General features: G+C 44.6%; 1 protein-coding gene across 3 annotated transcripts in view; it reads left to right on the top strand.

Annotated features, from left to right (window-relative positions):
* Trappc10 (trafficking protein particle complex 10) overlaps positions 1-26,746 on the top strand; it is a 75,019-nt gene that overhangs the window by 22,907 nt on the left and 25,366 nt on the right. For all 3 annotated transcript variants that reach the window (XM_004631798.2, XM_023715896.1, XM_023715897.1), the window contains 5 exons: positions 3,468-3,603; positions 12,444-12,640; positions 16,088-16,283; positions 18,266-18,377; positions 23,072-23,319. In XM_004631798.2, the coding sequence (XP_004631855.1) occupies positions 3,468-3,603; positions 12,444-12,640; positions 16,088-16,283; positions 18,266-18,377; positions 23,072-23,319 (889 nt within the window). The remainder of the gene's footprint in view (positions 1-3,467; positions 3,604-12,443; positions 12,641-16,087; positions 16,284-18,265; positions 18,378-23,071; positions 23,320-26,746) is intronic.

Here is a 26,746-nt window from a genome sequence, read left to right as displayed (position 1 = left end):
TATCTATATCTATATATATCTTACTGTGCTGAAGCCCACCGAGTGAGAGTAGTGTTAAATGGCAGGGATGATGAGGTTGATGAGGTTAGCCCCCTGGTCATCTCATACTGCTTTTGGAGACACACAGTTTAGGGTGTTCTCATGAACAAAAATTTGTTTGTTTTTGTTTCTGGAGGCTGGGAAGTCCAAGGTCAAGAGGCAGTGCCTAGAGAGGACCTTCTCCTGTGCACTTCATTGAGGAAGACATCACATGGGGGTGGAGAAGGGGCTGAGCTCACACCTACAGAAGGGACCTACTCCTGTTGCATTGGGAATTAGTTTTCAGGCTGAGCTCCAGGTTATACATTCAAACCACAACAGACAAAGTGGGGTGAGGTAACAGCATTTGAGAGCTGGGGACATGGTTTTGGGAGAAGGAAGACAGAGAAAGAAGTACCGAAAAAGTTGAGTCCCAGACTAGGTTTCATGAGCAGAGGTGAGTTGGTGACACATAACAACATTCCAGACCTGGAAGGTAGGGATGAGACAGGGCTAGGAAAGGAGGTGGCAGAGGTGTGGATAAGGAGCAGTTAGTTCAGAGTCCTTCCTTATCTGTGCAGTGAGGTGGTAGCACTTGCTCACTTGTCCTTGTGGCCATACAGAAGCTCCAGACCCATGGGTCTGAGTACTGCAAGAGGCAGCGAGGAGGACCATGCCAAGCCCACCAAGTCTACATTCCAAGCATGAACAGTTCAGTTTAGTAAGTGTAGCTCGGCCCATGTACCGATGCAGGAGAATTCATTTCAAGAAAGCTAGTGGTCCCAGGAAAGGCCTGTCATGTTTTCTTCCACAGAAGAGGATGAAGAAGGTACTCATCTAGCTTAGGAAAGGGACTGTTTAGTTTTAGAAGATATATGTCCTCCTAAAACCTTGAAATAGGACCTTTTTTTTTTTCCAATTGCCTTGTTAATAAGGTAAGGTGCTTATGGTGAGAGAATGCTAAATTAAGGGAGACCCCCAATCTGATAGTGTCTTTATAAGAGACAGACAGGGAACAGACAGACACACAGGAGCAATGGAGGCAGAGTGGGAGGGACTCAGCCTCAGGCCAGAGAATGGCAGTCATTACTAGGAGCCACTAGAGCTTGGGCTGGGACAAGAAACCTCCCTCAGACCTCAGAGTGAGCTGACCCTGCCAGAAGTTTGATTGTGAAGTGTTGTGTCCTGAAGTGTGAGTGAAGCAGTCGATGTTGTTTTGGGCAGCCCTAGGAGGCAGGAGGCAGGCAGAGAAGCTCGACTGGTGTTGTGCGTGCATGCACAGGCCAAAAGCTTCCTAATACCATGTGGTGTTTTACAGTAGGTGTTATTACTCTGATGAAAAGTAAAAATTGATTAGACCTTGGAAATGAAGGAAAATGCAGAACAGATGTAGAGCTGAAGAGCAGACAAAAACTTTAGAAGCCGGGGCTCAGAGCTTGGAGTCTTCTGCTGAGAGCAGAGATAGTGACAGGAGCCGGAACCTGAAGATGCAGGTCAAAGCCCACTGCCTTCAGGGGTGATCAGAGCAGGGGAAGGACTCAAAGAGCAGACCTAAAGGTTCCCAAAGGTGGGCCAGGATGACAAGGAGCCTTCTGAGTGATGCGCAGATGAAGAGAAATCACATACCAGACCAGGAGATCAGGGAGGGGTGAGAGCCAGGTACACAGTTTAACAGCATGTCAACATGGCACTAAGTACAGTATTTGCAGTGTACTGAGGGAAAATCCTTCTGCCCTGGAATTCCTCAGCATTGACCCTGCTGTGGGGGGAAGACTTGGTTGCAGCCCCTCTCAAGCCTTGTTGGCAAGACTAAAGGACTTAGGCTCCTGGCTGTGGGCAGCTGCACAGGACTGCTCTTTGCTCTTGGGAGCACTGCAGGAAATGGGGATATCTTAAGGGTGCATCCTGCAGAGAAGATCAGCTTCAGTCTTTTTGGGGGGTTGAGTACTCAGGATTGAAACTAGGGTCTTTATGCTGAATTATGTCTCCAGCTCTGTTTTTTACTTTTTATTTTTGAGTCAGTGTTTTGTTAAATCACTGAGTTGTGCAGGCCAGGCTTGAAATTAATTAATTAATTAATTTTTACGTATTTAGTACAATGTCTATAGGATCTCATTATACAGATCAGACTCCTAGTGATCCTCTTGTTTTCAGCCTCCCAAGCACTGGGATTACAGGCTTGCACCACCATGCCCAGTCTCAATCGCCATCTTGCCACCCTGGGGGTGGGACCAGCACAGCTTGTGGTGCTGGGAATCCAACCCTTGTCCCTGTGCTCTACTTAAGCAGGTGCTTTAGTCCCCTGAGGTATCTGGCTGGTTCTGGGCTTGAATTTTTAATTGTCCTGCTGCAGCTTTCCAGAGTGCTGAGGCAACTTGTAGGAGCACAAAACTGCACCCATCTTGACTTTAATATTTATTTGAAAAACTCAACATTAAACCTTAGATGAGATGCAGCTTGTAGCTTGCAGGATATTTAAGTAAAAATTTCATAGAAGAATAGAAATAGATGGTTAAGCTTTGAAGCCAGCAGATCAGAGGGTGGAAAAAGAAAACCTGATTGTATTTCAGAAATGACAGGAAAAAATAGAGAACTTGCAAAGAGAAAATGCCTAAATTTATAGAATCTAACATATAATGTTGTTACAGTGAAGTCTCATCAGCCACACTGCTCTTAGGTAGCGTCTTTTCCCTGGGCATTCAGATGCCTGTCCAAGAACCCATCCAGTGTGCCCAGAAACTTGAAGTCTGAGAAGAGACCTCCTTGGTTTTCTAAAATGCATGGCATTTTTCATTGATTTTTTTCTGTTACAGTCATTGTTCTTACAGTAAATTGTTGTATTTGGCATCATTTCTCACAGTAAATTCTATAAGAAAATACATAAGTTTAGACAGACAAATATTGTGATAAATATGATTGGTGCTCAGTGCACATAGAGCATCCTCTGATTGGATTTATTGAAAAGACATTGCTACTGGAGGTAGAGAAAACTGTGGGAAAAGATGCATGGCCTTTTGGTATTCTAGGCATATAGAGGGGCGAGCTCTGTGCCTTTTTTTTTTTTTAGTTGAGATAAAAAGAAAGGTTTGTACCCCTTTTTGCTCATGACAAAAACCTGTTATTTGCCACCAAATAATCCTGTTTCTTGGCTAGTACAGGTTGTGCCAAGAGCATTAGTGCCCTTGAAGGCTTGAGTAACTTAGAACTGCGCTTTTGACTGGGAACACTTGCTTTCTGTTTTAGAGGGGTGAGTCTATGGCCTTGGCTAGGCTGGACATGCAGTATGACATGCAAATAATTCACACAGTGCTTTTGAACAGAATACTTGCAGTTGTAGCACATGGTTAATACGTAGGTGCTTGAACTCTCATATTGAATATTTACTGGTCCACCCTTTCCCTGCCTCACATCATCTGGCAGTTGTCTCATGGCTCTTACACTGTCTACAGGTCCTATGGCCGAGCCCCCAAGATGATCCACCTCGAGTCAAACTTTGTTCAATTCAAAGAGGAACTGCTCCCCAAAGAAGGAAACAAAGCTCTGCTCACTTTTCCCTTCCTTCACATTTACTGGACGGAGTGCTGTGTGAGTATTTACTCCAGGGAAAGAGAGTGTTGGGGTAGGGCTGTATGTTGTGCATACGGGCTGGATAGGACAAGTGTGGTTTTGGGCTGTGCTCTTTCTCAGGGGTGCTCCCCCCCCCTTAATTTTATTGAGAAACAAATAGCAATGAGACAGTTTCAAACCAAATTGGTAGGACAGTTTCAGTAATTAACACATTGCATTAGGGGTGCTCGACCTTGTCCCTAGGACACAACACGGTCCTGTGTGTTTCTGCTTCTGTCAAGTACACAGCACTGGGAGGGATCTCTGTCCTGTGTCTGGAGCTGTCTTACTGTGCTTGGTGGCCACCAAGTGTACAGTCTGAACTGCGAGTGGAATCCTTACTTTCAGTTTTGTTTTCACACAGCTAATTCCCTCCCATCCCATTCCAGCCTCTGTTGTCTTTGACAACCCTTTTTTCTGCTTGGCTGTGTGGACTGTCTATGTCCTCTTATCCAGGACTTCAGTGGTGCTAGGCTACGGTTTTCTGTGTATTCTACAGCTGTGTGTTCATGAATTCAGGCAGAATTCTCTGCTGAATGAAAATTCTGGTATTCATTTCTTCCTGTTTTGACTAATTAAAAAAGGATTAAGATGTGTTATGTACATGTAGCAACTCTCCAGAAGGAATGTAATTACTTTGTGCTGCAAACGTGAACCAGTAAACATTTAGCAAGGTGCGTGCCTGTGATCCTAGCACTTGGGGAAGCCCCTGGCAGAAGGATCACCAGATAGAGCCTAGTGTGGACAGCTTAGTGACTTAGTGGGCACTGTCTCAAGGGGGGGCATGTATCACTTAGTGTGCAGGCCCTGAATTCAGTTCCCAGTATTAACAAATACAAAAACAAACTAAATTACCACTTAGCAGTGTGTGTTTGGTGGGTATACATTGCAAACCGGGACCATTTACTCATATGTGAGGCTTCAGAGATCAATTTTGTGATTTTAATATGGCAGGCTTAGGAGGCCTGTTTCTGGCTACTCCTACACTTTACCCTGTGCCTCTCTCCAGAGGAGTTGCCTGGAATGGGTGATGACTGAGGTAGCACATGAGAGACATTGTCTGCTGGGCAGTCATGTTAGACTCTGTTCAGGGTTTTAATTGAGAATGGTAACAGCCCATCTACCTGGCACATACCAAAATTCTAGAAGGAAGCAATGTTGAGCATATACTATGTTGTATGTATATACAGTGTGGCCTGGGAGGCCTCTTGCCATAGGCTAGTGGGAAACCTCCCACCTGCCAAGTTGTGCCTGTACCTGTGCCATTATGTGGACTGAAAGGCTATCCTGGGCCTGCTGCTCCAAGTCATCTTCTCTCTGTGACCCCTCATCCAAGCATTCAAGTGCTTGGTCAAGGAGCTGTCCTGTTTTTTCATGGTCAGCTTCCTGATTTTTCTGGGTGACTAGTAATCTGTGTCTAGTCACCCCAAGACCTTATGAGTACCTTGTCCTCACATGGCAGTGATAATTTTTTCTCCAGATCCAGTCTTTGCTAACTGTGCTGTCTCTTCCCTGAGAAACAGCCATGTTCCCCACACTTAGAGCTCATGCTGTGATGCCCAAGCCACCCAGGTCAGGCCAGTGAGGGGCTCTGCAGCTGGCTCCTCCATGCTGTTCTAACTTTTTGGCTTGGCAGGATACTCCAGGTCCTTGAGCTGCTACCCTTGTGTTGGAGTCAGCTGTGTATCAGGGAGTGCTGACCCTCAGGCACTGGTGCGCTTTTTGCTGTGAGAATGTGGCTGTTTTTCTAGCCTTTCTGTAAACAGAGCTCACCAGAGATGTGTTTTACAGATCTTGAGCTGGTACTGATACCTGTGGTTGTAGCTAGCCCCCACGGCCTTGCTTTGCTGTACTTTTCCTTGTTTGCATCTACGCTCTTTGGCATTGACATATGTGCTCATTTGCTTCTTCCTACAGTATGCAAATCACTACACACATGAGGACTAGAAACAAACCTAAGGGGAACACAAGCTCTGAGTGCGAAGTGTGTTTCTGAGAGGGTACTGGTGTTCCCTCCACAATTTTCATAACTACTTTTGCAGGTTTATTTTGCTATTTCTGTGGGGGCTTGAGTTGTGTTTATAGATGGTGGTATGTAGAAGCTGTTTGGGTGAGGTTGAAATGCCCCAGCCCTGAACAAAGTGTCTTCCCTATGTGTGTTATACATTTTTTATTGCACCCTCCTACCCTTGCTCCTTGCCTTCCTTTTTATTTTTCATTTTTTCTCTTTATCATGGTTTATTTTTTCTTATAAACAAATGTTAATAGTACAAATTAACATGATTTAATATGCTATTTCTATAAATTTAAACGTTTCATTTTACATTTGTTACCCCGTTGCTGCTATTGAAAATGGAACTTTTGCTTCCATTGTATTTTCTTTTCTTTTCTTTTCTTTTCTTTTCTTTTCTTTCTTTCTTTCTTTTCTTTTTTTTTTTTTTTTTTTTTTTTAGACAGGGTCTTGCTTTGTAGCCCAGGCCAGCCTTGAAATCAAGGCAATCTTCCTGCCCCAGCCCCCCAAGTGTTGGAATTACAGGTGTCCACCACCATCTGGCCCATTATATATTCTGATTATATTTACGAAGACTATTGATAACCTTGCTAAATACTTTGATTGTATGAGTTAGTTTTATTGTAAGTTCTCTAAGCTCCAAAGTCTAGGGTTTTCCATATATCCATCATGTCCTTTGCTTCTCTTCCCTCATCCTCCTTCCTTTTTTTTTTTTTTTTTTTAATGTATGTAACTTTTGATATAGGTTTGAGCAGAGTTTCATGGAAATCATAGCCTTCAGTTTAAGGGTCCAGTGTTTTTAATTCTATTTGTTTGTTTATTTGGTACAGGGTCTCACTAGGCAGCTTGGACTTGTAGTGATTCTCCTGTTTCAGCCGCCACACGTCTAGAATTACAGATGAGTGCCACCATGCCCGGTTTCGGTGGTCAGCATGGCATGTGGTACCGGGGATTGAACCGAGGTCCTTGCACTTGCTGGATAGGTGCTTAGACTGCGAAGCTGTCTCTCCAGCTCCGTCCGTCCTTTTTTTGTGTGTGGTACTGGGGATGAAACCCAGGGGGACTGCCACTGAGCTACATCCCTGCCTTTCTCCTTTTTTGGATTTTGAGACAAGGTCCCACTAACCTTGAGGACTTGAACGTGTAGTCTTGCCTCAACTTCCCAAAATACTGGAACACTACCTATTGTCCAGTTGTCTTCCCTGACCTAAGACACCATCAGACAGTGGGGTATCAAGGTATGGGCATCTCTGCTTTGTGGCTGACCTCCTAGAAGTGCTGCAGGAAATGGGTGTCAGATTGAGATTTGTGCTCAGCTCAGGGGAGGAAGTGTTCATCCTTTCCCATTTTCTCCAGAATGTTTGCTAGGAATATAAGATGAGTTTTATGAAAGGTATTTTCAGATAGGTAACTACAATTTCCCCCTTGTGTCTGTTGATATATTGAGTTGCTTTCTTTAATTTCTTACATAGAACTAGACCTGCATTCCTGCTGTAAGTTCCACCTGGTCAGAGCCTGTGTTTCTTAGTGTGTCTGGTCATGTTAGGATTTTCTTCTTCTTTTTTTTTTTTTTTGCAGAACCGGGGATTGAACTCAGGCCCGTGCACTTGCCAGGGAAGCGCTTATTCTACTGAGCCATCTCCCCGGCGCCATGTTAGGATTTTCTGTATCTATATTCACAAGTGATTGGTCTGTAAATTTTGTGCTGTCTTTATGAGCATAAGTTATCAGTATTGTACTTTATTCATAAGAGGACCTTGGGAGTTTTCAGTTATTTTCTGTTTCTGAAGCAGTTTCTGTTTTCTTGTGGCTCTGTGGCCTTTCAGGTCAGCTGGAATTCTGTGAAGCCTGCCGGGCAGGTACCTTCCGTGAGAGCTTTCTGAAAATTAGTCTGTACCAGCCATTTGTTAATTTTAATACATGATATGTTTAAGAGAAAGTATGCACTTCTGTTAAGTTCTAAAATTTATTTTCGGAACTGGTAAGATGGCTCAGTGGTCTAAAGCACCTACTTAGAACAAGCTTAGCAAAGCACAGGGACCACCGTTCAATCCCCCAGCACCACATGCCAGCCAGCCCCGCCCCCTGGTGGGCTGAGCTGGCCACACACACACACACACACACACAAATAAATAAAATTTTAAAAAAATTTTATTTTCATTGAGGTGTGCTCTTTTTTGACTTTGAAAATGTTGCCTAAATTATGTGATTATTTCTTACTTTATGTATTTGTTCTTTCCTTTTTTCTTCCTTTAAATTAGTAGTAGTTTGTTGATTTTTTTTTTCCCAGAGAACCAAGATTTTTATTACTGTTAGCCTGTTTTCTGTGTCTTCTTTTTTTCACTTTTGTTATTTTATTTTTTTGTTGTTTATGGTTTGCTTTGTTCTTTTTATGTTTCTTTTGTTGTTATATTGTTTTTGTTGTTGTACCCAGGGATTGAACTTGGGACCTTGCACTTACCAGGCAGGTGCTTGTGCCACTGAGCTATCTCGCCGGCCATTTTTTTTTAATGCATTCATTTTCATTCTTAAATTTTTATTGATAACAAGCCTTTAAAGTTATGAATTTTCCTCTGATTATTTTAAATGTGTCCCAGTGTTTTATCATTTTTCAGAAATTATTTTCTGTTTATATTTCTCATTCTACCTACTAGTAGTTGTTTAGCCATTTATTGGTTTCCGGGAAGAGAAATGTAACACATTTTCATTAATTTTTTTTATGTTTTCTTGCATTGTAATCAGAATGCTTTGGTTTATAGTATTTCTGCTTTATGTACCTTATGTTTTCAGTGATGTAGTAACTGATCAGTTTTGTGACTCTGCCATATGTGCTTGAGAATGTTTTTACTCCATGTTTAGACTATAGTGTGAAAATGTGTATCCAGAAGATCTTTCTGCCTATACTGCCAGAGTCTTGTACTGTTCAGCTCCTGTCCAGTTGGCTTATCTTTATTATTCTTTTTTTCTTTCTTTTCTTTTCTTTTCTTTTTTTTTTTTGCACTGATAATTGAGCTTGGGATGTTGTGCTTGCCAGGAAAGTGCGATACCACTGAGCTATATCCCCACGTCCTTGACTTGTCTTTAGTGGACAGTGGAGTGGTAGTGTTTTGATGCTGGTGTTTCCCTTTCTTGAGAATCTTCGTAGAGATGTGGGTGTAGTCATCTGGCATGCAGTTATTCTTAACTATCAAAGTTTTAATCAACTGAAATCTGTCACTTATGAACATGGTTGCTAGATACTGTATCTTGCTTATGGAGTTATTTTTTAAATTTTTAAGTGTTTATTTGGTCCAGGATATTGCTATGCAGCTCAGACTCCTAGTCATCTTCCTGTCTCAGCCTCTCTAGTGCTGAGATTACAGGCATGCACCACTGCACCTGGTTTCAGTGGCCTGCACAGCACAAGGCTGGCATACCATGTGCTGCTGGGGATTGAATCCTGGTCCTTGTGCTTGCCAGGCAAACTCTTAGACACCTGTGCTATCTCCCCAGGCCCAAGGAGTTCTTGTCTGTATTGAGGAGAGTGATTAGTTGTTTTCCGGTGTGTTCTTGTAATTATTTTGTGACTTCTTTGGTATGGTAGTATCAAGTTGCTTTTCTCTGGGGAGGAAATGGTGCACCCAGGATTCCAGGGCCAGCACAACATATGGTACCAGGAATCACACCTGTTTCCTTGCACTTCTCAGGCAGGTGCTTAGACCACTGACCTATCTCCTCAGTGACCTATCTCCCTCAGCCTGTGGGGTTGAGGGTATAGAGAATCCAATTTTCATGTCTAAATGAGCAGCTCATTAGCTCAGTGCCACTTCATAGTCTTAAGTCTAGTTTTCCCCCCTTATCAGAAATTTCACTTTTATCTGAAATCAGCATCCTGTATTTACAATACAGGATCTATATACAAGCTACACTCAACTCTTGATCATTATCTATTCCTGACCCGAGTCAAATTTCTATTACATTTTTATAATATGTGTGGAAATCTGTTTCTTTAGAGTAAACTTCTTTGCTTATCCATATCTCCTTCTGAGGTTAAGGGTGCAGATTGTGTTTTTGATCCTGGCTTGGGCCAACCCATCTGGTCCTGCCTGCTTCTCTGTGTGTACTGGTGCCTTCTTTCATTGAGAGGCCAGGTTTGTGCCCCCTCCACCTGCACTTGGGTGACTTCTGGTTTGCAAAAATGATACTCATTTTTAAGCTCAGTCAGAAAAGCTCATACTACCAGGCATGGTGGTGCACACATCTAATCCCAGTACTCAGAAGGCTGAGGCAAGAGAATCACCATGAATTTGAGGCCAACTTGGGCTACATAGTGAGTTCAAGGCCCAGAGCCCAGAGCCCATCTAGCTCTTGCAGAGTCTGCCCTGCATGTCCCCTCCCAGCCTGAAAAATACCACAGCTGCCCCTGTGGGTGCGGAGGCCACCTGACCCCACTGTGGCTGGGTTGCAGACCCCAAACTGAGGGAGTCCTGGAAGCCACTGCAGTGCGAGTGGTTGCTGTTTACCAACAGTAAGTGGGATGGTAGAGGTAGGAGATGAGAAGATATTTTAATTCAGTTCATTGCAGAGGAATTTAAACTGTGTAAACCTCAACTCCTGGAATCTCCACTTTTTATGCCTTTTTCGGCCTTTAGTAGTCTCTCCTTTTTGTTTCTTCAATTTAGTTTTGTGGCTATTATAAACAGGAATTTTTTTTTTCCTCACCTTAAAATAATATTCTAGGACTGGGAGATAGGTCAGTGGTCTAAGTGCCTGCCTGACAAGTGCAGGGACATGGGTTTGATCCCCGGTACCATATGTTGTGCTGGCCCTGGAACCCTGGGTGCTCCATTCCAGCCACCAGAACTGGGCATGGTGGTGTACCTCTGTAATCCCAGGGCCAGGGAGGCTGAGACAGGAGGGTCACTAGAGTCTGAGCTGCATAGTGAGACACTACCAAATAAAAAATAATTTAAAAAAATTAAATATATTCTAATAGGAAGCCTCATCTACAACTATACCACCCTGAAGGTGCCCAATCTCATCTAATAGGGAGCCTTTTAAAATATGTCTTGATTACTGCCAATTGAAAAAGTACCTGCAGTAAGCTGATAGTGTTAGGGCTGTAGTGAAGGTAGCACTGCTAAGTTTCTTAGTAGTTGCCTCAGGATGGAGAGTCTGCCTTGCTGGATCGGCTTCTTGGAAGTCTTCCTTGCTGGAAGGGCTCAAGGCTGGTTTATGTTTACGCAGCATATCCTGCCCGGGGCTTCCCATGGCTCCGCGCTCTGAACCCTGCAATGTGTGCATGGGTCCTGCTTCTGCTTTAGGCAGAGATGTAGAGTCAGCCAGTGCCTGCCTGCTTCACCAGGCTGTGGTTTGCACTCTCTTTGCAGCTTTAGGCTTCCCTTTGATGTGAGTTTCCTTCCACTGAAAGGTTCAGGTCTTTGTATTGCAGGTTGGTCAGTGGTCAGTTCTCTCAGCTTTTATATATGAGCAGGTCTTTGCTTCCAGTTTTGAAGAATATTGTCATAAGATAGGGAATTCTAGTTTGACAGTTTTTCCTCTCCAGGTTTCCATTGTTTGGACTGAAAAATTTTTTCTCTCTGTTACTTTGTACATACACGTCTTTACTCCTTTGAATTTTACTTTTTTTTTTTTCCTTTCCATTATCACTGGTTTTTAACAGTTTGATTTGATTTGGAAGATTTCCTAAGTTTTTTGTGATTGGGATTTTGGAGTTTAAAATTTGCAAAAATTTGGAAAAAAATTTTGTTATTATTTCTTTAAATGTGTTTTTCTATCTTTTCAGGTACAGAGATGGTCTGAGACCGATCAGTTGACCTGTCAGTCAATTGATCTACAGCCCCTTGCAGTTCCCAGCTCACTGCTGTTTGGCTGTTTTCTGAGGCGTTTTCTGTCTGTACTGTGTTTGGATGATTTATGGCACTTATCCTAATGTTGGCTGGTCTTTCTTTTGCATTGTCTAGATCTCTCTAGTTTCACCCAGTGTATTTTTTGTTGTAGTTTTAATCTCTAAAAACTAGTACCATGTGGGTTCCTTGCTTCCTCTGTTCAGGCCCAGTCTTTGGTCTCTTTGAGCTTGTATGATATGCTATATCACAAGGAGTGTTTGACTAATTAGAATTAGAGTTTATAGCCTAGATTTTTGGTACATGCGTACATTTATAAAGTTATAGGGCTGAGTATATAGCTTAGCAATGCAGTGCCTGCCCAGCAACTGTTCAGTTCCCAGCACCAAAAATAGAAAAAAGAAAAGATAAATAAGTTACAATTAAAAAGGAGAGTACTTGTTTCCTTGGGATTCACTGCAGGAGACCTGAGCTGGCCCATTGCTTTCATGCAGAGGGACACTTTCTCTGGCAGGCTGTGGAAGGAAGGAGAGGGGTGGTCTAGCTCTGATGATTGTGTGAGTTGGGAGGTGTTAAGGGTGTTGAACCACAGGTGGTTTTCTCTCAGCTTCTCTCTGGAAGCTGCAGTGCCTCTGGTATGGCCTGTGAGGGCCTCAGGCTCACAGCAGGTCCCAATGCTCTCAAGAGTTCTACCTATGGGTGGCACCAAGAGCTGGACAGCCACCAGAGGCATTGTGGCTATTCTGGCGGGCACAGTCTTTACTGGAGCAGACTGAGGCTGCCCCACCCTACCCTGCCTTGAACCATGCTACCTTGGAGAGCTTCCCAGTGCTCAGAGCCCCAAGGTGCTGCCTTTGGGGAGAGCTCCATGCTGTGGCCACCAACCATCATCAGATGTGTTGTGCCACATAATCTACAGGGCATTGAAGGACTAGTGTTCACAGTGATTTATTTATTTTTAGGATACAGAAGTGTACAAAGCTACGGTAAAAGATGACCTTACCAAGTGGCAGAATGTTCTGAAAGCTCACAGCTCTGTGGACTGGTTAATAGTGGTAGTTGAAAATGATGCCAAGAAAAAAAACAAAACCAACATCCTTCCCCGAACTTCCATTGTGGACAAAATAAGAAATGACTTTTGTAATAAGCAGAGCGACAGGTAAGTGCAGTTTCTCTCACCTCCTTTGACTACTGTTGGGCTGGTATAGGTTGCTGACTTTCTGGGCTTATGGAGGTAGGGCCCATTCCCTGGAGTTCTGGTCTGGTCGGCAAGCATTAGAGGCAAGGGAGACCACACAGTGGCCTATCTCTGAAGCCTGGCTCTGGAAACCCTGCAGTGCTGGTGGGGTGTGGGTTCCTTAGATTCTGCTGTTGAATAGGACATTGCTGTATTACTAACATAGCACTGTGTAGGAGTGCCTGTGTGCTGGCCCAGACCCCTGCTCTCCTGCTGTGCATGCTCCCTTTTTTTCTGGTGTCCTTAGACAACACCATTACTGGGCCCAGACCTGCAGGCTGTTACTTGCCCTCACCCAGGAGCCTCGTCCCTCTTCCAGTGGCTACCATGTGGTAGGGACTGTAGTGCTAAGAGGCTGCAGGAGTCATCCTTGAGTGCCACATCTAGAGACCCCAACTGTCTCATTGCGTGGTGATTTCCATGTCATTATCACCCAGAGGGCTAACGGGTCTTTGGGTAGAGCACAGAGTGGGTCCTTTTCCTGATCTTCCTAGTCCTGAGCACATGGCACTGTTCAAACCAGCTTCATGGATCCTGGCATATATTAGAGTAATTTCATGCAGTCTGGACTTGTGGCTTTATAAGTTAGTTGATCACAAGAGGTTAGTGTGACAGGTTAACAAGGTGCTACATAGAACTGAGATTCCCTGCCAGGGCTCAGGCATGCTTACAACTCTGTTCTGAGCTGAGTGTGGAAGGAGTATAGTCACCACTGAGGGAGCACCGGTGGTCATGGACAGGGCTTCAAACCTGGGCAGAACTGGAGAGTTCTGGGATGAGGCAAACGCAAAGCATTGCTGGGTGGGGCAGTGGTCAGTAAGTGGTGGTACTGAGGTGCATTAGTGTGAACTTGGGGAATGTTGCAGGTGGGTGAGTGGTAGTGTTTTTCAAAGTACATAGTGCTGCCTTTTGAGTCTGATTAATTTTATCTAATTGATGGAATTGTGTTTCTATCAAGCCCATTAAAACTACCTTGGTTTTTAATGCTGTTCTTTGTGTTAAATTCAACACACTAAAATTTTTAACATTTCGCTCTGTATAGGTTAAATGTGCCTTAGACCATTTTGATCTTCATTTCTAAAGCTGTTTTTTAATAAAAAATCTTTTTTTAAAAAAAAATAGACTTGGGGGCCAGGGAAATGGCTCAGTGGAATAAGTGCTTCCCTGGCAAGTGCAAGGGCCTGAGTTCAATCCCCGGTTCTGGCAAAAAAAAAAAAAAATAGACTTGATCAGTTTCTAATAAATTTGAATTTAGTATACTTGGTTAGAAAACTTGCTTCATTACAGAATATAATTTGGCTTTTGAAAATATTGGACCACATAGCCCTGAGGTGCTGTTTTTCTGAGCTTTGTATGTGTTTAATTTTTGACTGTTATGTGTTCTTAATAGAATTTTTTTAAAAAGGTAATGAATAGAGAAGAAATGTATGTTACCTGAGTATTGCATTGTCTTCCCAGCTTTTTCTCATTATGCACACATAGGCGTGTGTTAAACCACACTATATATAATATTATTCCTACCATTTTCACTTGCTAGATAAGTAGTAAGTGAAGATCTCTGAATAGTAGATGATTTTTGTACTGTCACTTCGTGGGTGGGTGATATTATAATTTATTAATGTGCTACAGCCTCTTCCTGTCATCCTCTGCAGGGCTGATAGGTTATTGCCTACCTCTTGACCAAAGCAACAATATCATAAATATTTTTGTAGCCCAACTGTTGTGAACATCTTGATCACTTCTTTAGGAAAAATATCCTTAAAAGAAATTGCTTAGTACCAGGTTTTGTGCATTGTCAGGCTTTTGGCAGCATAGCTGAGTCAGTTTGGCTCATTGATTGTAACAGCCACAGGGGCAGTGAGTGCCTTGCAGAAGTCCCAACCCCTTGCTCCGTCAGTGGCTCTCATGGCCATGACTTGTGCCTGAGGACACTGACATCATGGGTGGCTCTGGCCTCCCGTTCTTGGGTGACCATGTGCTATGAGTTTCTGAAGCAGGGCTTTTTTTGGTAGAAAAAGATGACCCACAGGTGGTGAAAGCTAGGGAGTGTAGTGTAGTGAGCATGTTATGTCTGATTGATAAGCACTGGCTTACTGCAGGAAGCTGCGGTCTCAGTGGTTAGCATGGCAGTTTCCCTCTCACTCTCCACAGAGAATTAATGTCTGGTCAGCAGGAGTGGTGCTGATTACAGCCCCGGAGAATGCTGTAGGAACAAGCTCTTGCACCCAAAGACTACTCCAGCTCAGAGAGCAAACGTGTGTGTTCTATCCTTGGACACCTGCCTGTCATTGAAGAATCTGTTTGGGGTGAAGTGCCTGGGGTGGATGGTTTTCAGTTTTCTTCTTGGTTCTAATGATCCACATGGTAGACTCTGTAGATGTTACAGTGTCTTTTTTTTTTCTTTTTTTTTTAAGACAGGGTCTCACTCACTATGTAGTTCAGGCTGGCCTTGAACTTTTGAATCTTCTGCCTGAGTTTCCTGAGTGCTGGGATTACAGGCTGTGCCACTTTTTGTCCGCTGTTGTGACTGCTTAGATTTAGTCAACTCATCATTTCTGTAGCGGGTGTTCTAGGGCAGAGAACATCAAACTCATTTTTCTGTTTCTTGGTAGCACAGGTAAAATATCACTAAGGAGAGGTGTCAGAGCTCAGAGTATCAAGATTTCAAAACCATTTCTGAGTTCAAATTTATTCATCTTCCTTCTCAATTACTATTTCCAAGGCTAAAGAAAAGTAGCATTTCCACCCAGCAGGCAAATACAGTTCCTTTCCAAACCATGGAGGCTTTCTTATAATGTGATGACTGATACCTTTATGCCTTGCTCATGCCTCTGTGTGGTTAGGCCTATCTGTTGAGCTTTAGCTGTGTCTTTAGTAATGCTGGCTCTGAAGAGCTCAGTCTGGTGAAGCAGCAGATCTTCCAGGAGGGAAGGAAGGGTGTTCCAGGGTATCCTCAGGTACCAGTGTGATCCCACAGTGAGCAGGTGGCTGTCAGCAAAGGTGACAGTTGAGTGAGTTAGGAGTGTGTACCTAAGAATGTGTAGGAGGACTGAAGGTGTCAGTGGACTGGCTGGGGTAGGAGAAGTCACATGCAATGCTTGGACCACGGACCCCCCTGTGCAGAGTTGAGAAATGTACATTTCATCTGGCCAGTAAGAGGAGCTAGGCAGAGACTGTGAGGGCAGGCCTGAGCCTTCATGCCTTGAACTCCTGGCCCTCTCTCTAGGCTGCTCTGAAGCAGATCCCTGGGGCTTCTATAGCACTTACTGTCCCAGCAGTGAACTGCTTGGCCCTGCCCAGGGCTCTGGACAGTAACAGAAGGCAGCACTCTGTGATGGGGACTTTAGACATGCCTTCATGTCTTTACAGGTGCGTCGTGCTCTCTGACCCCTTGAAGGACTCTGCCCGAACTCAGGAATCCTGGAATGCCTTCCTGACCAAACTCAGGACGTTGCTTCTTATGTCTTTTACCAAAAACCTAGGCAAGTTTGAGGATGACATGCGTACCTTGAGGGAGAAGAGGACAGAGCCAGGCTGGAGCTTCTGTGACTACTTCATGGTCCAGGTACTTGGCCAACTGCATCTTCTTACTGTCTGAGAAGGCAGCTCTTTGGGGATTCTCACAGCCCAGTTTTCAAGACAGTACAGTAACCAGAGCAGGCTTTTCCCTTCCGCAGCTGACAAAGCCCAGAGATTAGACACCTCTGCGCATTTGTCTGCTGTGAAGTCAGCAGACGAGGCTGTACATGGGTGTTTGTTCACAGCCTGCTGTGCCGTGGGACTGAAGGTTGGCTTCTGGGGACATGGCCTCTGTGGTTCTGTGTCATGACCTGGGTTCCAGCACAAGACTGTGTTTACTATAATTCATCAAAATGTTATCCTTTTTAAAATATAATTTTAATCCCTTCTAAGATGAAAAGTCTTACATGAACAGAGGAATGGGCATTGGTCACCGACAGGAGTGCTGCTCTCAGGGTCCTTGGTTTGTATTCTGCATCTCTTATCAGAGAAAAGACATAATTTCATACCAAATGTCCATTGTTTTAATTTCTGAAGAAACATGCACTTTGAATAAACAAAAGAACCATTCTGGTTCTTTCCTGTTTTGAGGCTCTCTCTGGGATACTTGTATTATTTGGTACATGTCCTCACATTGGAATGTATTAACTTGCTATGTGATTGATATATGGTAAACCTTTCTGATTTCTTATCTCTTAACTCTTTTTAAGTTGTCAGGCTTAGTCTGCTGGAATTATAGACAGGCAGAGGATAAAGGAAACCAGGATGTGGGGTTGGCAGTAGTGTCAGTGTGAACTGTGAAGTGATGGGTAGGTAGATTCAGGATAGACAGGAGTGGACATGCACATAGAGTCAGTTTGGGTTTTTGCTCTGTACTCTGCTAGCCCGAAGCAAAGGCACCCCAGTAGCAAGATGTGTGCCTAGTGCTGAGACCCTAGTTTCTGAACTAATACTCCACTAACAGGGACCAGAGCTCCTTGAAAGACGGTTGATGACAGAGCTGGGGTAGCTTATATGCAGGTTGGGTGTGGAATATCTCACAGAACCAGGAAGTAATGAAGGTCACAGAGATCTGGATCTACCCTAGGGAGGCTACTGAGGGCCTGGGGCCAAATGGGTAAGGATAGAATGGGTTCTTGACCAGGGACTAAAGCTAATATCCATGCTTCTGTGTGATGGAAACAGGTAGGTGCTTTAAAAAGGTCAGTGGAAAAAGTTCAGCTCTCCCATGTAGCATTCCAGTGAGTAAATGTGGGTGAGAAAAACAAAGTTCCCTTCAGGTAATGGCACAGTGAGAACTTAGGAGGCAGGACACTGATGAGTGCCAGAGTTGTGGGCAGAGATCTGGGATGGGGCTCTGCCATCTCCCAGCCTTTGTCCCCTCGTATGGCTGTGAACAGTGTCTATGTGATGAGGTAGTTGGGTGTGCTGAGAGACATGTGAAGCCCAAGTCCAGGAGCTGAGCCTCACAGTCTCAATCAGAGGCCAGCAAGCATATGAAGAAACAGCTACAGGGCTGGGGAGGTAGCTCAGTGGTCTAAGCACCTGCCTGGCAAGTGCAAGGACCTGGGTTTGATCCCTGGTACTGCATGCTGTGCTGGCTCTAGAACCCCAGGCACACTGTGCTGGCCACAGAAACCAGGCATGGAGATGCATGCCTATAATCTCATCTCTGGGGAGGCTGAGATAGGAGAATAACTGTGAGTCTGAGCTTGTAATGAGACCCTGTGCCAAATAAATAAATAAATGAAAGATTTGAGGGGAAAAAAAAAAAAAAAAAAGCAGCTGTGCCACTTGAAGGGCTATCAGTAAAGTTCCAGGCAGGATATGGCCACAGTGTCCTGTGCCACCAGTGGCTCACCTGTCTGTCACATGCTTCTTTCTGGGCCCATTCATGTTGTGTTGTGCTGTAGTGTTGTCAGATGGATCTGCATGTAGGTGGCATGAACCTCCTCCCAGTGTTACATGCTCTTGCACTCTGTGGCTGCAGTGGCTTGGAGAGCTGACCTGTGTTCTCTGGGCGAACAGGAGGAGCTTGCTTTCGTCTTTGAGATGCTGCAACAATTCGAAGATGCCCTGGTGCAGTATGATGAGCTGGATGCCCTGTTCTCACAGTATGTCGTCAACTTTGGAGCTGGGGGTGAGTAGCTGCTCCAGCGACGTCTTCCCCTGTGGTGTTGTTGCATCCGTACTCTGGAGGATGAGCTATTATTATTTATTTCCTGTATCACCTTCACTTTTAGAAGAATCTCTAACAAAAGCCCTTAGCTGTTTTCACATCCCAAGCAATTAACTGACTTACTGGAATGCTGTCTCAAAATAAGAAAGGGGCTGGATTTTCAGCTCAGTGGGTTCAGTTCCCAGTAGTTGGGGCACGTACACACACACACACACACACACACACACAGCCATTTTCAGGTGTGGGGTGTCACTTCTGGTTCCACATTGGTGTAGCAGCTTGCTGGTGGGTGGTTTCTGATTCTGTGCCCTGTTAAGATATGTGTTGTCCACAGAGCTTTTTGAAGAGTTTTGTATGATCTATTGTAATAGGTCTTGTAAAGTTTTAAACAGTATCTTAAATTTTTCTTTTAAAATCACAAAATTAACAAGTGAAACCATATACAAAATTGGTATTTTTTATGGATGTTTATTTTGATATAAATGTAGTCATTTTCTGGCTTCTTTTGTTAGCTGAGTTGTCCTGGACTCTGTAAGCCATCAGGTCATCTCTGAGGTGTTCTGGTAGTGGATCTGAGTTTATCTAGCTGTACCCTGAAGTTGGACAGTGGGGTCGTTTTCCTCTCCTGACCTCCATGCACAGGGCTATAGCACCAAGTCACCATGTGTGGAGGGAGGGGTAGTTCTAAGAGCCTATGGGGATGATGACCTGCAGAGTAGTGGCTTGTCGCCTGCTGCCTGTGCTGAAGGAGGTTGGGAGGGAGGCTCCTGACCCTGCTCTAGGCTGCTCTTGAGGAACCTTCTGGTGAGACATCTCATGCAGTAAGATGCAAACGGAAATGTACAGCCAAAGCCATGTGTTCACGAGGCTTTAGAAATCATATTATGTAATACCATAAGTTGTGTACTTTTTAAATATCTCATATTTCTTAGATTTCTCATACTTTTTTTTTCTCAATTTAAAAATAAATCTGGGGCACCTTAAAATCCAAAAGTGAATTTGGACAAAGAATTGCAGCTGAGGGATAAGACTGCTTCACTGTGTCATCAATAGGCCACCAACCCCACCAACTGCAGGTCTGAAGAGGCTGTAGAATAGTGGGAGCAGAGCAAACCTCTTCCTCTGTGAAGCATAAGTGAGAGGGATAAATACATAGCCATGCTGTTGGAAACAGGGCAGGGTATAAAGAGGACGTCGGGAAGGGCATGAGTTCAGACAGCAGCTCCATGGGTTGGCTTACACCTGAGATCTCAGTGACTCTGGAGGCTGAGGCAGGAGACTCACAGAGCAGCCAGGTTGGCTTCTTGGAATGTATACGGGCACAATGATGTGGGTGCCTTGGAGTGGGGCCTAGCCAAGGACTGTCCCTGCAGGGTTTACCTGTCTGTCCCTGAGCCTTCCCAGGTGAGGTGCTTGGTAATGAGGACACCGTGTGCTGCAGTCAGCTTCTGATGTCTGCACAGTGGCATTGAGCTGCTTCCTGATTGTAGCAGGAGCAAACTGGCAGCAGGAGTGGGGAAAAAAATAGATCTAACAATTTGTTTCTTAAAAGATTGAATAACTTTTTATTGTAGATTCTTTTTTTTTTTTTTTTGGTTCCCAAATTTTATTCAAGAACTCATAAAATATATTCCAAAGGAGCTTTACTCCTCCTCTTCCTCTTCATCCTGGTTAATCTGAAAGTAACATAATTTGTAACTCTCTTTGCTGCTAGCAGCTACACTCAGCCAGTCACACAGATTATTCTTCAAATATTTTTTTGTGAGCTATTTCTTTTTTTTTTTTTTTTTAAATGTATTTAGTACAGGGTTTACAGGGTCTCACTGTACAGATCAGACTTGTAGTGATTTTCCTGTTTTTAGCCTCCCAAGTGCTGGGAATATAGGTGGGCACTACCACGTGCAATCTCAGTTGCTGTCTTAGTGTACCCTGGAGGCGGGGCCGGCATGTCAAGCTATTGGGATCTATCCCTGATCTACCTAAGCAGGCACTTTAATCCGCTGAGCTGTCTGGCCGGCCTCATGGTTATCTTTAATTGTATTGCCTCTCTGTGTTTTCTTTTTCTTTTTGTCATGAATTAAGTTTATTGGTACAGTATAGATGGTACAGTATAGATGTATATTCATCATAGAGACCTCGTATTGTACAGGACATACCCTGATTCTTTTTTTTTTTTTTTAATGTATTTAGTACAGGGTATACAGGGTCTCACTACACAGATAGGACTTGTGGTTCTTCCTGTTTTTTCAGCCTCCCAAGCTCTAGGATAACAGGTGGGCACCACCACGACCTGTCTCAACGCTGTCTCAGTGAGTCCCCGGGGTGGGGCTGGTATGCAGGCTGGGGATCAAACCCCTGGCTCCTGCATGCTTTAATCCTCTGAGCTATCTGGTCGGCCCTCCTACCCTGATTCTTATGTTTTATTTTGCCCATTCCCTTCCTCTCCCTTCTGCTTCTCTCCCCTTTGTTATTTACACAAGCTTTGTTTCCATGTCATCCTTCTTTTCTCATTTTTTTTCATGTCCCTTCCTTCCTTTCCCCCTTCCTCTCCCAGTTCCCTTCTCATTTGGACATTTTCTTCCTACTTCATAGTATCTATTACACATTTTTGTTCCTTATTTATATTTCCAAATGGGCATGATGGCTGGCACACCTGTGATCCTAGCACTCGGGATGCTAAGGCAGAAGGATCACTGAGAGTTTCAGGCCAGCTTTTGAGCCCAGCCTGAGTTACACTGAGTTCAAGGCCAGCCTGGACTACAGAGCAAGACTCTGTCTCAAAAACAAACAAAAATCTAACAAAGGAAGCAAAAGCTCCTTACGTTGAAAACTACAGGGCCAGGTATGTAGCTTAGTGGCACAACTACCTGTCTGGCATATACAAGGTCCTGACTTTGAGTCCCAGATAAAGAGTGCTCTACAGATTTATACCTGTCATTACCTAGGAAGCTAGGGAGGGGAATACACCTATTCAATTGTTCTTTTTGTTTTATTTTGTTTGAGACAGAGTCTCAATATGCAGCTAAGGCTGACCTTGAACTCTCTGTGTAGCCCAGATTAACCTTGGAACTCCCAGTGATCTTTCAGCCTCAGCTTCTAAGTACTGGGATTATAGGCATGTCTGGCTATCCTGTTGATACAGGGAACCTCCAAATGACACAGTGAGAAAAACTGATTTTCCAACCTAAAAGGTACCTGGGATGAGTTCATGTTCTCTAAAACCAAAGAATGAATTTTAGGAACATGAGAGGTTATGAGAAACGGAGGTTATGAGAAAAATATATTTACTGAGAGAAAGACAGCTCCTGTCTGATAGAAGGACAAGAGGAGGGCCCGAGTGGGTTGTCTCCTGGTAAGATACTTCAAATATCTTTTGGAAAAAGGCACTTTGGAAGTCACGGTGATCTTGCTCTTGCTCCTTTCGATGGTGACCACCCCCCACCAAGATTCCCAGCTTTGCCATTTGCCTTGTTTCCTGGAGAAACTGCTTGAAATTAGCAATATCCATGATTGCATATTCCACAGTTGTGTGCAATCAGGGGTGAACTTCAGGACCTGCTTTTTTTGCCCCTCTTCACCATAAGCTTTTTCACGGGTGCTGTGCCAGGCAAAGAATCAGAAAAAAGCTATTGTAGATTCTTACACAGCTTTTTCTTACAGTACCAGGGATTGAACTTAGGGCCAGGCAAGTGCTTATTCTACTGAGCTGACTCCCTGGCCCCTGTTGATTCTTTAAGTCATTCAAAGGTGTTTTTTTTTGTTTTTTTTTTTTTAACTGGCAGTACTGAGCTGCATCCCAGCCCTTTTCTTTTCTTTTGAGATGGTGTCTCACTAAGTTGCCTACCCAGTCTGGCCTCTAGCTCACAATCTTTGTGCCTTTCTTAGCCTCTTGAGTGCTAGGATTAGTCATGTGCCATTTGTGCTTGACTGAGATCATATTTGAGTCTCAGAGCTGTATACTCTGTTGAGAACCTTGTTGAAGCTTTGACAATTGAGGGTTTCCCCTCTTCTTTATGCCCTGTTCTCTGGAGTGCCACTCAGGTAGGTCATATGGTCAGGTTAGGAAAACAATGAGGCTTAGGACACATGAACCTGTCCACCTATCCAGATGGATAGGAGCTGGCCAACTCCAGGCTCTGACCAGGGGCTTCCTCAGCATGACTAACACCCAAAGTGTCCCCAGCTCCATGGCCTTCCTGTCCCAGGGTGGCTGCCTAACCTAGTCTCTCCATCTCAGTACCTCTTGGGCAAGATAATACAGTGTGTGCTGCTGCCTGGGATAGCCATCTATTGCTGGACCCGAGGGGCTGTCATTGTGGGAGCCTTCACATCAGGGTTCCCAGTACAATATACAGCTGTGAGATTCAAATATAATCTTAGCCAAGTACACTTTGGAAGTTATGGTGATCTTGCTCTTGCTCCTTTCAATGGTGACCACCCCTCCACCAAGATTCCCAGCACTTGTGAGACTGAAGCAGGAGGATTGTAAGCTAGAGGCCAGACCAGGCAATTCAGCAAAAATCTGTGCTGTGCAAGCTGATGGATTGGACAGGGCAGGGAAACTGCCTGTTCTCCCATGGGACTTAGGGCCCGAGCAGGTGCCTCAGCAGGTGAAGTACCTTGTTCCAGCGCCTTTCATGTGTGTGTTTGTTTAGATGGTGCCAACTGGCTGACTTTTTTCTGCCAGCCAGTGAAGAGCTGGAATGGTCTGGTGCTCCGCAAGCCCATAGACATGGAGAAACGGGAGCTGATCCAGAGGCGGGAGGCCACCCTGTTGGACCTGCGCAGCTACCTGTTCTCGCGTCAGTGCACCCTGCTCCTGTTCCTGCAGCGGCCGTGGGAGGTAGCACAGCGTGCCCTGGAGCTGCTGCACAGCTGCGTGCAGGAGCTGCGGCTCCTGGAGGTGAGTGGGCTTGTTTTTGACAGAAGTGTTTCAGCCCTGCATCTGGTAGAGTGGGTAGGAAGAGGGCTGCTTCTTCTGATTGTCCCTGTCCTCTAGTTTATTGTTTGCATGGCTACTTTTATGTTGACCTACTGTTTAGCAGCAGTATCTGCTCTCAAGGGGATGAGGCTCAGTGGCTTCACAGGTCAGTTTCATTGTGTGTCTTTAAGAGTGATGCTGGTTTACACAGGGAGGCCTTCTCTGCTGGAGTCTGGCAGGGAAGGATACTCCACTAGGCTGGATGGACATGGGTGTGGTTTCAGAGCAGCTTCTCTGATAGCTCATCTGTGCATGGACACAAGCAGCAGTGTGGATGACACTGGCAAGATGAGCCTGGGTTATGGGGGCATGGAGCTTAGTGGAAGACATGGGTGTAAAAGAAGCCGGTCAGTGAGAATGAGGCACTGAGTTGTTTTATCTGAACTTGTTGCTTTCAAAGATTCATTCCCAGCCAGTCATGGTGGTTTATGCCAGTAATCCCAGCTACTAGAAAACCTTAGTTCTAAAGAAAACATCTACTGAACCCTTTTACTGTCCATAGAATCATGAATGTATTAATGATGAAAGGGTTTCAGTGGCCTCTACCCAGAAAGCCTCACACGGGCAGGTGAAAGACCTTGGGTGTAATTTAGAGGACACTTTACATCCTACCTGCTGTCCAGTCAGACTTCCAAGTGGGCTGGTTGACTCCCAAAACCCTGGCACAGAAGCAGACTGTCCAAACCCTGTCTTGATCCACACAGTCATTGCCTTGTTATTAGGCCCCTTTATAACCAGCCTTGGAGTAATTGTTTCTTTAAGTAGAACATTGGTAGGGTAGTAATTTATAATACAGCAGTGTATTTTTGTGTATCCCAGACAGGATACTCAGTAACTGGCTAATAGTTTGAAGTACTCTTGAACATGTTCCTGCCAGCTTGAACCACTGGCAGTGCACTTGTGACTGTCCCATCAGGTTCTTTACTACTGGTGGTATAAACAGACCTAATCACTTTTATTGGTCTTGATCTAGTAAAATTAATAAAGTTGCATGATGGGAGAGTCACATGTGTACCATTGATGGATGGTTCAAGTTGCTTGGCAGCAAGTCATACAAATTGCAGGCCCGTCATGAACATGATAAAAGATGGACACCTTTTTTAACCTAAGTGAAGTGAAATTATTTTAGTTTATCTCTAGACGAGTCTATCATAGTTGAAGCACAAAGTTTCAGAGTCTATCATAGTTGAAGCACAAAGTCAGGAATTTAAGAATTTTTATCAAATTAATTTTCTTGTCTTGGAAATGTAATCAAGGAGGTAAGAAAGATACTGTTTTCCAGCCGGAAACAAGATTCCTTTGGGCAAGTAGAACAATGTGATACAGGGACTCCACTTTGGCTGGTGACCCTTCGAGTACGGCTGTGAGATGGTTGTGCATCAATAGGTCATGCGTGCCTGGAGATTTCCTATGAGTTAAGAGACTTTCATCCTGTTATTTGCCTGCAAAAACAATCAGGGTATGTATGAGAGTCGGGGTGGTTCAGATATGCATTTGCTCCAGGCTAAGCCCTGGACCTTACTCAAAAGCACTGTGGCCCAGCTAGGCCATTTTGCATACTGAGTGCTGGGTCTTGGGGTTTGCATTGTACAAGCAGTAGGAAGGTGTGTGTAGGCAATACAAGTATAAGTGCTCCTACTGTGTCACTACCTGCAGCAGCGCTTTCCTCCTGCATGTAGCCTCTGAGTTACTCCCTGCATTCCATGATGCCTCTGACATTGTCAAGCAGAAGGCTGGACATAGAACAGATGAAAGCAGTGGAAGTCACTTGCTTTCTCTGGCATGTCTGGGCTTTGAGCACATGGTATCTAATACTGTCAGGGGCCTATTTCTACTTTTTTTTGGCAGGTTCAACCCACCCTGAGGGTGGTGCTGGCATAGCATGTGGTGCCAGGGATCGAACTGGGGTCCCCTGCACCTGCCTAAGCTTGTCTAAGCATGCACTTTAGGCCGCTGAGCTATCTTGCTGGCCCCCTATTTACTTTGTATCAGTAGCTTCTTGTCCCTTTTGTTGCTGTTGTCTTGACCTTCCTTGTGCAAAAGCTATCTCTTGCTTGAATCATGTTTAGCACACTGCTTTGCGCTTTCTAGCTGAACAAAGTTGCATGTTGTGGTCCAAGTGAGATCACACAATCCATACTCCACTTCTACAGTCTCTTTCATAGTCCATGGTTTGTTCTTTGTCTCCAGTGCCACATACAGTTGAGTGCTCTTGGGTCACCTGAACCTGGCCTCCACAGTCCCTTTGACCCTTTTGGCCCCCTGTGTGATCACTCCATATGTGCTATTTACAGAGGAATTTCCTTTCCACAAACTGCTCAGTCCTGGGCTCTAAGGTGTGACTCAGCCTTATGAGGCCAGGTGACCTCTCCCCCAGGTCATTATGTTTAGACCCTGCTCTGTTTTTATTCCTGGAGACTGTGAACCATAACTTTGCCCTTTCAACTCCCTTTTCTTCATCCCTAAGGGAGGTCAGTATCAGCTATTATTTAGGTGGTGGGGACCCAATGAGGTGACATATTTGAAGGGCAGCTTGGCCCAAGGCCTTGGGGCTAGTTGTATGCTGCTAGACCATCAGTGCCTCCAGCACTGGTCCCTCAGGTCCCTTTTAGCCTGTGGCCTTTTCCAGTAGAGCCACAGTTGTGTCCTTGTCTCAAGCACTTGTGTTGTTTAGAAGCCTTTGCCATCATAGCAGTGCATTCTCATCATGGATCTCATGAGAAAGTATGTGCCGGGGAACTCACTTTACTGCCATGTGCCCTGGATCCCTGATATGTACCTATAGAACTTAATGTTTACCCTGACAGGTTTTAGTCTTGCTTTGGTCCTATTCTTTTCTGTCTCCCGATTCCTCCTTTTTGGATTGGAGATATTTACCCTGTGCCAGTGTCCCTTGAGATTGTTTTTTATTTTTATGGGGGTGCACAGCTAAGAGTTGTCTTGAGTCTCAGAGGAGATGCTGACTTGGACATTTTAATATTGCTGGGGCTGTTGAGACTTTTGGAAAGGGATTATCGTGTTATTGTGTTTTGGTTTTATGCAGGGTACTTATATCATGTTAGGTAGAAATATGATCTCGTGTATTTGGAGATTAACTGGGTTCAGGGAAATGTGTCTGGGTGTTCTGGGTGTCCAGTTAACAAAAGGTGGGATATGGCAGTTAAACTGGATTGTTAGCTTGATTAGCTTGTGAGCTGTTGAGGGGGCTGGTAAAACACACTTCTGATGTGTCTGAGTGGATCTGGGGAACATGATCTGGGTCAGGCCCTGGAATACTGGCCCCTCACCTCTTCCTCTCTAGCACAGTTCCTTTATTTGACTTCCTGGCTGCCACGAGGAAAGCAGCATT

This window comes from Octodon degus, unplaced genomic scaffold, assembly GCF_000260255.1.
Source record: "Octodon degus isolate 3935 unplaced genomic scaffold, OctDeg1.0 scaffold00045, whole genome shotgun sequence".
NCBI classification, from domain to species: Eukaryota; Metazoa; Chordata; class Mammalia; order Rodentia; family Octodontidae; genus Octodon; species Octodon degus.
The sequence above is the reverse complement of the archived record's forward strand: the minus strand, read 5'-3'. Positions and strand labels throughout refer to the sequence as shown.